The sequence below is a fragment of the Medicago sativa genome, chromosome 8 (genome assembly GCF_051527215.1).
Source record: "Medicago sativa cultivar Bolivia chromosome 8, Bolivia_mono, whole genome shotgun sequence".
NCBI classification, from domain to species: Eukaryota; Viridiplantae; Streptophyta; class Magnoliopsida; order Fabales; family Fabaceae; genus Medicago; species Medicago sativa.
Genome location: NC_140756.1, coordinates 81430083 through 81441194, shown reverse-complemented (window position 1 = coordinate 81441194; position 11112 = coordinate 81430083). Strand labels below are relative to the sequence as shown.

Here is an 11112-nt window from a genome sequence, read left to right as displayed (position 1 = left end):
AGATAAAAATCTTATAGTGACTTGTGTGGGCCAATCATTCATGCAGTAAGTTATTGGTATTCAGTTATTCACATGTCAATGATAAGTCACAAATTTGTGGAGCATGTAAAGGCTATATAACATATGGCAACACTGATGATGGATAGGTTTGCCACTTCAGCCCCGAGTTACATCAAACACAAAAGGCCTCCAGATTGTTAAACATGTAAGGGAAATTTTTAGGGCCTAATGGAGCATAATTAAGAGCCCAATATTGAGAACCCTTTATGCTAGTACTGTTCAAGCTAAGGTTCAATCAACTTTGAGATATGTGGCTTTTCATCCCAATGTACCTGGACCAGGCCAACTTTGAGATATGAAACTTTTGGACCAATATAACAATACAAGGCATCAGAATCTACGATGCCACGAAGCAATAACTTTTGAACACAGAATATAAGGTGTTGCTATGATTAAGAAAGAGAGAAAATAATGGTAGAAGATCAGCTTCTTTCAGTTTTCAAATTTCAACCTCCAAACCAAGTGAATGGTCCTACCAAAGGAATATTCAAAATTGCATATGCAATACATAGATCCCTCATGCTGTTGGTTTCTTATGAGACAAGAAAATATTTGCTGACCTCTTTGGTAATGTCTTTGACTACAACAATTCACTTTTTTTTCCTTTAAACTTTGTTTTTAATTCTGTCTTCAATATGTCCTGATAAATCTACTAGTTTTACTAATCAGAACTTATGATACAGTTCCTCATATTATATAATTAGCATGTCAATTTGTTAGTTTCAGCTAGCAGAGTAAACTAAGATCCTTTACCATCATACATATTGCTCTAAAAATTGGCATGCAAGTTAGGGATAAAATTCATATTTTCATTTATCTGTGTCCCTTAACATATAACTTCTAGAACAAGTAAAGATATGTGAGATGATTGTAAGAGACCAATTTCATCCATGCACACATGTTCAAATAATTATCAAAAGAAATATGATCTGTATTGCATCGTTCAAAGGTTTAATTAATGACTGAAGAAGTCAACTAATTGCCATTACATATAGCATAAATGCAGCCTTGCAGGAATAAAACCAATAAAAATAACTTTTGTCTAAACTGACCCTTAACTACACTAGCTAAAATTGATAAATTACTAACTTAATTCCAAATCTCTTTGTGATGAAAATACAATTCATCACAAACAGAACAAAAAAAAAACTCTTGAAAACCTTAAAGTTTACTCAAATGCTTCATCATCGTCATCAGGAAGAGGCTGAAATGCTGGCATACATATCTCATGTTCAATCCTGTAAAGAATATAAATCAATACACAAAATCAAATCAGTAACAAACTAATTAGGGAAGAACAAAATAGCCTAAATGCAGATAAAAACACAGATAACAGAAGTCCTTACGATTCTTGCGCAGCTATATCAAAGGCGACTTCCGGAGGAGCAAGAGCAGGCATCTCCACAAAGTGAAGGTTCATATTACTGGAAATTGGAATCATAACACCAATCAGTAAATAATTTGCTACCATTCATCAATCATGACACTGGCATATATATAAAAGAATGAATAGAGTATATTCAATTAGTTACTTACCCTGCAAGTTTCTTGGCAAGGTATAAGAAAGGTTTCTCAAAATTATAGTTACTCTTTGCAGATATTTCATAGTATTGTAGATTCTTCTTCCTGTGAAATATAACTTGCTTTGCTTTAATCTGTCTATTCTTCACATCAACCTTGTTTCCACACAGGACAATGGGTATATTCTCACACACACTGTGATTATTAACAAGAAATTAGAGTCCCAAATTATCACTCAGCTAAGAATTAGTAAATTGCTTGAAAATGACAAATGCATTAAGAAAAAATAAATTGATGAAATTAGCTAACTGACCGAGTGATATCTCTGTGCCATGTTGGAACATTTCTGTATGTCAAACGAGCAGTTACATCGAACATAATAATAGCACATTGTCCTTGAGTGCTGCACATAATTCGTAGGTTTTCATCAGGAAATCGACCATTAAGAAATACTCTAGTTGAACAAGCGCGAGAAACATAATGATATGATTAAGAACTAAATTGGTAAGGGAGTTTTGGAAACATAATGAAATTAAGATGTAGATAGTATACAACTTACTAATAAGCATCTCTGAGACCACCAAATTTTTCTTGGCCAGCAGTGTCCCAGCAATTAAAACGAATTTTTCCACAATTTGTATAAAAGTCTAGTGGATGAACCTCCACACCAATGGTAGCTGTTGTATTGCAAAATTAAATTAATTAAATGAATTAATGAATGTTTAGACATGCATATATAGTGTGGAATCAATACGTAAATTGGCCAACTTAAACAATATATATTACGTTCATATCTCTTCTCAAATTCGCCAGTTAGATGTCTTTTAACAAAAGTGGTTTTTCCTGCACCCATAAACAAATAACAATATCATAAATAATTAATATGAAGTGTGTATGTGAGTGTGTAATTTTGAAGCATAATTAAGTGGAACTTTGGAAGAAAGAAAGATCGAAAAGTAGTACCAGTTCCTCCATCGCCTACAAGGACAAGCTTGAAAGTGGGATAGTTAACAATTTGCTGCTGAGGGAGAGCCTGTATAGAAACGGGACAAAACAAAAGCATTATATTTATATGAATGAATATGAATACGCGCGACTTGAAAAAGAAAGATGAAGCAATTAAGCAGTTAATTTGCTTACCATGAAATTGAATGAATGAATAATAGTATGAGATCGATTATAGGGTGAATTAATATATGGTGAGTGAGGTCTTGTGGAGAGTTCTTGTATATATACAGGTTGCTGTGTGTGGACTTTAAAATAACGCAAAGCCTTTATTTGACTTTAGAACCACGCACATTTTGTTCTTGACTTTAAAATAAGGCATGCATGCACGACTTAAGATTGACGCGTATATGTATGTCCCTTAAATGCAAATATTTATTTTTGAAGGGCTTAAATGCAAATATTGAATTTAAAATATCTAAAGATCAAATAATTTTCCCTTAGGGCTTCGTTTTCAACACTGTTTTAAAATTAAAAGAATAAAATATGAACTTCAACATCATTCGTTACTGGGGTCTTAGCCGTTCATGGTAAGCGGTTCTTTTGGCTTTTTATTTTGAAGATGAATGTAGCTTCATGATTCGTATTCTTGATTTGTATGATATTTAAATTTTAAGGACTTGCCACATGATTAATGTCAAAATTATTACAATTTTATAGCAATAACATAATCAACAAAAATGATACTAATGATAAATTCAACGTCATCTAAAATATCTCTGTGGCATACCACATGGACGACTATGGCTCTATGCAAGTAGACCTACAACACATGACCTCCAGTTTTGTCATGGTTTAACATTGACTAAACTGAACTCTTAGAACAACGGTTCCAAGTTGATTTTTTGTTATGCGTTAAAGGAAGACAGACAATAAATCAAATACTAAAACTACAGAAATATAAGGTGTTTAATCCATATGCAATTTTGATAATGAAGAACATATTTAATTAAATAATGGGCAGATTGGTTGGTTTTGCGTCTAACACGCATAAAGTTTAAACTATGAAGACTGACACTACACTGATACAATCCTCAATAATAGTGCCGACATAGGTGGGAGATTGTCAATGAGTATTTAATATGTCAAGACCAACATTTGACTCTGCAATAAGATTCAGATTTATCTGAAATCTGGTAATGAAAAGACTTGTCAGTTGCATTAACATTAAGCTTATAAACCACCTGAAGAAGTTGTCTAATGAACATCAGATATTGGCAAATTTGGACCTCCACCGCAAATGAAATATAATAACAGGTCTAAGTCGTTAACTTTCAGCCATAATACGCATGTTTTACGCAAAATGAGGATTTGTAGTGATTTCAAACCTTTTTTTTTTTTTTTTGGTACATTAGATATTGAGAAATTTGGACCTCCACTGCAAATGAAAATATAAGAACAAATCTAAGCTTAGATCTGTTCCAAAAAATTAAAATAAAAATAAAAAATTGAAAATCTAAAAATCATGACAGATCAAGTTTAGGCTTTTACAATGTTTAACTCAGCCTAACATATTTCCATCCCTACCTATAATAAGCTCAACGGATGCGGCGATTCAAACTTATCTCGTGGTTGCTCGTCAAGTTTTTGGTTTAGCAAATCCTTCGAATGGCTCCTGCCCAATGTGTGAGGTTTGTTGGCAGCATGATAATGCAGATACCATGGTCCTGAACATCGATGATAGTTCTCTTACAAATCCAAATAAAGCATGCTTTGAGGGTTTGGTTAATAACTATGAGAGCTCCTTCCGTTTTGCCTTTTATGGTAGTGTAGGTATTTCGAATGTGCTTCATGCTAAGTTCAAAGCTCTATTGGCATGCAGGTCTCTTTGCATATTAATGTAGTTGGTGACTATAGCTATAAGTACTAATAAATTTCATCATTGGTTCAATCCTTTTGTGGATATTTGTGAATTTTTTTTTACAAAATATTGAAATATTACCTTGTATTATATTATTCGTGAAAGAAATCAATGTGTAAATATTTTAGCAAAACTATGAGCAAATGACATAGACCCTTTATTTATTGTTGGAAATATAGAATAAATACCTTAGTAATATGTACATTTATTGATGTAGCTAGAAGATCGATAGTTAATTATCTGCCTAGTAAATCACATTCATGTACTTAGGAACTAGAAAGCTGATTAATATTCTTGTAACTCCCATATTGTATTTACTCTTTAGAGTGTATATAAACAGATCAGCTGAGTGGAATTTCACTCAAGCATTCCATAACTATTAGTCCTTTAACATGGTATCTAGAGCAGGTTCTCTTTGAAGGGTCACTGCCTCTGGTCCTGCAGTACCACAAGTCCAAAAGTCACTCTCATACTTAGTTTCCTCCATTTGTGGTACTCTGTTTCTGGTTTCCAGGATCTACTTTTTTTTGGGTCCTTTATTTCTAGTTCTTTCTTGCTATTCTCACAATGGCCTCAGGTTCTCAAAAAAATAATGGACCTACTTTCTCTTTCTCTAGAAGACCAACAATCACTTCAGAAAAATTGAATGGAAAAAATTATTTAGCTTGGTCTTCCTCTGTAGAACTTTGGTTTCTTGGCCAAGGCTATGAGGAACATCTGAAACAATCATCAGAAAGTATTTCAGCAAAAAAAACGTGATGAATGGAAAAAGCTTGATTATCAGCTTTGTTCTCTCCTTTGGCAATATGTCAAGCCAACCATCTTGACAAACTTTAGAGCCTTTAAAACTTGCCACTCTTTCTGGCAGAAGGCTCAAAGCGTCTTTGCTAATGACATCGAACAATTGTATGATGCTGCACAGAAATTGCCCACTCTAAAGCAAACAGACCATGACATGGTTTCCTATGTTTCAAAAGCTCAATCTGCGGTAGAGGAGTTAAAATTATCTTTGGAAGCCGATAAAATTGAAGAAATGAAGAAAAAACTTGATAATCTATATATGGTGTTGGTTCTAAGAGGAATGCACCCAGATTTTGATCATGTTCGTGATCAAGTCCTAACTGGACAAGAAGTTCCTTCTTTAGAAAATTTAATAACTCGTCTCCTTCGAGTCCCTTTGCCTAAAACAGAAGTAAATTCAGTTGATGTTGTTGAAGCTTCTGCCTTGGTTTCCAACTGAGGGGGATGGGGAAGTCGTGGAAGTCGTGGAGGACGAGGTGGAAGAGGAGGTCGACCTCAATGTTCTTATTGCAAAAGAATGGGCCACACGCAAGATTCTTGTTATTCTATTTATGGATTTCCTGAAAAATCTGGAATACTTCCAAGTCTGAAACATCAGAGATGAAATTTTCAGAAGCTGACTATCAAGAATACCTTCAGCTAAAAGCTGCCAAGGAATCTCCAAGCTCATCTGCTGTAGTTGCTCATAACTCCAGTGCTTGTATTTCTCAATCTGGTCATGATCAAAGTCCTTGGTTCATTATTCAGGTGCCTCTGATCACATTGTTGGTAATGGTTCATTATTTTCATCTGTCTCTTCTAACAAAAATCCTCATTTTATTATTCTAGCCGATGGTTCTAAAGTTGCAGCAAAGGGTACGTACCCACGAAGTATCGTAATTAATTGTTTAAATTTTTAAAAAATATTTTATCGAATACTTATAAGATACTCCACAGATACATAAAGATACTTCACATATACGTATCCTAAAAAAAGATGAAGGGTAAAAAAAGTAAGACAATGTTGTAAAATTTTAATAGAGGTGTATATGATTCAATTTTAGATATGCATCGGTAGAATTGTTTCTCGATAAACCACTTAAACAAGAACATCTATATAGAAGCTCTGGATAGCAGCTTCCCGATTTTCCTTGGGACGCGATATTTAAGCCTAACTTGATTTCTAACTCAAATCTAAACAAGTAATTAGATTTGTTTTCTTAAAAGTGTCCTTCTGAAGGATTAGTTTTCTTTTTTGGGCTGTACCAAAAGAATATTAGATTTATTTTTTGTCTTAATTCTTCAGAATTTAAGTAAAAGAGAAATAAATCATGACTTAAAATTGTTCCATCAAAAAATCAAATTCAAATTCAACCGAATTATCATTTATTTAAAAATCATCAAATGATCAAAGTAGTATATTGTAAAAAATTAACATTCTTTAGTACATATTTTTAGAGTAAACATTTTTTTAGCACTATTATTCTGGTCAATTAAGAAAAAGGTTATCAGTGTGATTCATTGTATCGGAAAAAAGGGAAATTCTTTGTTCCCTGCTGTTTCAACAACTCTCGATCTCGGTCAATTCCGCCATGGCGCCGACGTCGTTCGATCCTGCTAACATGTAACGTTTTCTCATTCACACTTCAATAATTCAATTTTCGCATTCATCTCCTTAATCAATTCTTTAACTGCTATGCTACAGAGAACCCGTTGCAAGAAGGAAGAACAATGGTCCTCCTCTCAAGTTCCTTTTTCCTCTCATATATGCTCCTGTTCTCCCTCTAAGTTAGTCACTCCACTTTCTTCATTCAATTCATTTTTCGCTTTTCATTCAATTACTTTATTTATTTATTATGATATTTTCAATTTCAGTTCGTTTGGGGTTGCGGCATAAACCTGTTTTGAGAGATCGTTTGTTTACAGCTGTCTTGGCTGGTGCTTTTCTTCATGGAGGCTATCTTGTGTATCCTTTTTTCTTTAATTTATTCTACTATGTGATGCTGCTGCAATACAATTATAGTGTTGTATAAAAATATACTATATACTTTAGTATTTCTGTGCAACTTGTGGTATACTTTATGCGTGACTTAATTTTGGTCATTAGATGCTTGAGATTCTCATTTAGAGTTAAGAAACCGGTGTTTAGTGTTTTGTGTAGGATTGCAAAATGGGTTTGAACATTTAGAATAGTTTGGGGGTTAGTTACAATATTTTAGTTTAGAAATGACAACATTAGAGAGAGAGAGAGAGAGAGAGAGAGAGAGAGAGAGAGAGAGAGAGAGAGAGTTGGGGTTGGGGTGGCACCTATAGTAGAAAAGATGTTGTAACTAAGCTTAGGTGGTTTGGGCATGTAGAGAGAAGACACGTGGATTCTGCAGTAAGGAGGGTAGATCATATGGAGGCTATGAAGCATAGACACCGACAATAATTTGAGACAATCACATAATTCAATGTAGTTATATTTGTCCGTGTCGGACACCGACGCGTGTCCGACACTGGCACATGCCTAATCCAAGGAGAGTTTGTGCTTCATAGGATGGAGGTAGTCAAATCACTAGAGACAGATCAAGACGTAGAAAACTGTTAAAAAAGATTTAAGAGATTAATGAGTTGAATCCAAACATGGTATATGATAGAACATTATGGTGTAATTCGATCCATGTAACTGACCCCACTTAGTGGGATAAGGCTTGATTTGTTTTTGTTATTGTTGTAGTTTGCATATATTTACCCTGTTTGATAGTCTAAATGTTGTCAAGTGGATGACCTAATTAAGCCCTTATAGCATAAGGGCTTATCATATAAATGTTTATCTTTAAGCTGTTTGTATAACAAAAGTTAAATGCCTAAAAAAAAGATAAATACAGTCAAATTGTTTTTATATAAGCTAAAAACTATTTTCATAAGTAATCTTGGAGAGTTTATGGATATAAGCTAAAAACTGCTTATGAACATATCACAAACGGTTTCCATAAACTCTCTAAGCAGTCATACAAGTGGTGTTTATGCCAGTAGATAATTTCAAATAAGCCAATTCAAACAGGCCTAACCCTAATCTTTTGCATTTTGCGATTTTATGTTGCCGATATTTGTTTTTTGTTTATTAACCAAAGTTTGAATTGCTTCTCTGAGGCTACTGGAGATTGGGCATGAAATACTTGTTAACTTTTGCTTTGTGGGTCTGTGTGAGTAGACAAGGAAAGGGGAAATAACATGATAAGACTCAGAGTTCAGATTTCATCTTATTTTGTCATAGTGTCAAGTCTATGTATCCTTGATCTCGGAAAATAGAGGTTTGTGCAAATTCCGCTATGCTACAATGCCATGGTGCCACTATAGCCGCTATTTGACAACAATTTGTATTAAATAGCGTTTCGCGGAACAATAGCAGTTTCTTCAAATTCCGCCTTGTTATTGCGTTATATAGCCGCTATTTGACAACACTAGTCAATGCTAGGCACAAAAAGCACCCTTCCCATAATTTTTCCGAGACACCTAAATGACTGTTTGGTCTGAGAAAATATTTTATATTTTCATCTGCTATTTATTTTGTCACTTTGTTTCTTGTTTTCAAAGTTTTCTAGAGCAATCAATGAAAAATAATAATATGACTTAACTGTTTGTCAAACTAAACTTTGAAATAGATAACACAGTGAAAGTAGGAGTTTTGTAATTGAAAATGAAAACATGAATTGAAATAAAAAAATAAAAAAAGTGCAAACTGAACAGGTTTTAAACTTTCAGTGTGGTTAGGAATTTTTCTGATGTTAAACTGGATTAACTGTATTCAATGAACATTATCATTAGTCCAAATTTGGTTGGTAAGGGGGCTCAGAATAGAATCACAACTTAGGCATCTTTCCTTGGATTCCTTCACAAAATAATTTTGACGTGTTGACTAGATATCACTAACAATGACTGATATTTATTGATTTTCTAGACCATTGTTTCTGATATCAATTAATCTTCATTCATTTTGGTTTTAATTTCTTTCATTAGACTTTAGAGAAAGTAGGGGAAGGTTTAAGATCAGTTAGGGTGTTGAGGATTTTCGTTATAAGATACCAGTTTGGCATTCTTGCAGGAAGGTTTAAGATCAGTTAGGGTGTTGAGGATTTTCGTTATAAGATACCAGTTTGGCATTCTTGCAGGAAGGTTTAAGATCAGTTAGGGTGTTGAGGATTTTCGTTATAAGATGCCAGTTTGGCATTCTTGCTCTTATTATGCATTACTCATACATTGTAACATTGCCATTCCTTTGAAGTCAATGCCGTTATATTATTTATTTAATTAGGCAGAAGTAGTTGAAGTTCGAGATCAGTTTATGAATGTTGAAATTTTCATTGCCACAAACTGACCCTAATTGAGTTATGAGTTATGACAGTAAATAAGGCATATGCAAGCCAAAGTGATACTAAAAGGTGCTCGTTCTTTGTTAATTTTGGATTTTGAAAGTTATTAAACTGTAGAATACAGCAACACTAATAATAGGGAGAAGTATGGGTGTAAAACATTTTATTTCCCTCTTACATGTTTGTCTTGTCTTGTCAAATTCCTATGCCATGTTTCCTTTCTGAATTGTAGAACTAGACTGAGATTACATTGATTGGATTGTAACAAAAATTTTACGGTGCTAAATCAGAATTTTCACCTTGTAAATTTGTAATTGACCAAATTCAACAATCCATCGACAGTTTTTTTAGTCAATCTATATTTTCTTATCACGTTTCTCCTTAATGACAATATCCAGATCAGATTTGTATGATGCTGAGAGCAAATGATTATACAGAGCATGTATTGGACGTTAGACCAGCATCGTTTACATCACAACCTCAGGTCCTCAATAAATTATTTGACTTGTGTTTGCTGAACAAAATCCTGGTAACACCTTAAATAGAGAAATTTTATCATGTATGAATTTTTTTTTTCCCAATTTTTTGGGAAGATTATTGTACCATATACTATTCGAGAATTGCATCTTTTATTGCGGCTTTAGCTTTTAGTAGAATAATTATGGAATTTGGAGGCTGTTCTTGATCTCCTCCAAGTGTTATAATGCGAGCAAAATATGGTCTAATTGGATTCAGAGCATCAATATGCATACTTGATATAAATCTTATTTGCTCACCTGATATAAATCTTATTTGCTCTGGTGAGTGAGTTGATGCTGACTTGTGAATAATTTATATGGTCTAAGTGGATTCAGAGCATCAATTGAATTTTCTCAGTTAGAACTGATTTATAGTTTAAATAAACCACTAAGGTGAAAATATAGCTGTGATGCTGAATAAGTATCGTGTTTCTTCATTTTACATGATAAAAGAGATGAGTAGTTATGCTATCTGTAAACAAGCTTGTTTGGTATCTAGACTTCAGTTACAAGCCAAGGCTACTGCACGACTTACTGAAGTTGTGTACCGTGCGAGATAACTTAGAACCATTAGATCTCTAGTGATTCTACCTGATATTATTGTGTATTGTCAGAACCATGTTTTTTATCATTCTCTATTGATTTTCCACAATCCTATTCCTGACAAGATTTTACCACACACTCAAGTCACTGGATTTTCTCTCTATCACCCCCCACTTCTCCATCTCTGTCTCGACTGCACTGAGTATGAATCCACTCTTTGGTTTCACTCAGGCGCCGACTGGAGAAGAGTTTACACAATTTAAAGGTCCAAATCTTTTTTTCAAAATACCAGACTGAAAAAGGAAGGAACCCAGGAAATCATGTTTTTGCGGAGGCTCCTAAAGACTATGAAATCATTGAATTGGAAATTGGAAGACTTTTGATATAGAGGCTGTAATTGTTGACCCGCTATGTGATATCATATTGATTAAATATGATAGACCGTAATGAGCAATGACATTTTTCTAAC

The 11112-nt window shown here is 33.8% G+C and overlaps 2 protein-coding genes across 3 annotated transcripts; one reads left to right on the top strand and one right to left on the bottom strand.

Moving 5' to 3' along the window:
* Positions 1–970: 970 nt before the first annotated feature.
* Positions 971–2894, bottom strand: LOC146902179 (GTP-binding nuclear protein Ran-2-like). Its single transcript, XM_085738906.1, has 8 exons — positions 2722–2894; positions 2545–2614; positions 2368–2424; positions 2141–2258; positions 1895–1984; positions 1597–1776; positions 1407–1484; positions 971–1298 (listed from the first exon to the last, which is right to left on the bottom strand). Exons 1-8 carry the CDS (start codon positions 2722–2724, stop codon positions 1229–1231), a joined length of 666 nt encoding a protein of 221 aa, XP_085595032.1. The 5' UTR covers positions 2725–2894; the 3' UTR covers positions 971–1228.
* Positions 2895–6737: 3843 nt separating this feature from the next.
* LOC146902178 (SH3/FCH domain protein) lies at positions 6738–10297 on the top strand. Of its 2 annotated transcripts, none has more exons than XM_085738909.1 (4): positions 6738–6851; positions 6933–7015; positions 7103–7193; positions 9981–10297. In XM_085738909.1, the coding sequence occupies exons 1-4, from the start codon at positions 6820–6822 to the stop codon at positions 10009–10011; spliced, it is 237 nt and encodes a 78-aa protein (XP_085595035.1). In that variant the 5' UTR covers positions 6738–6819; the 3' UTR covers positions 10012–10297. The 2 variants fall into 2 exon arrangements, with proteins under 2 accessions (XP_085595035.1, XP_085595034.1); XM_085738908.1 differs by lacking the exon at positions 9981–10297 and adding an exon at positions 8522–9161.
* Positions 10298–11112: the final 815 nt, after the last annotated feature.

Excerpts from the sequence above, each read along its gene's own strand:
- LOC146902179 (XM_085738906.1), bottom strand. Across the intron at positions 1,985-2,140 it reads GGTCTCAGAGATGCTTATTA|CACTCAAGGACAATGTGCTA; the intron begins GTAAGTTGTATA and ends AATTATGTGCAG. Across the intron at positions 1,777-1,894 it reads TGGCACAGAGATATCACTCG|TGTGTGTGAGAATATACCCA; the intron begins GTCAGTTAGCTA and ends TAATAATCACAG.
- LOC146902178 (XM_085738908.1), top strand. The coding sequence starts at position 6,820 with ATGGCGCCGACGTCGTTCGATCCTGCTAACAT. Across the intron at positions 6,852-6,932 it reads TCGTTCGATCCTGCTAACAT|AGAACCCGTTGCAAGAAGGA; the intron begins GTAACGTTTTCT and ends GCTATGCTACAG. Across the intron at positions 7,016-7,102 it reads TGCTCCTGTTCTCCCTCTAA|TTCGTTTGGGGTTGCGGCAT; the intron begins GTTAGTCACTCC and ends TTTCAATTTCAG.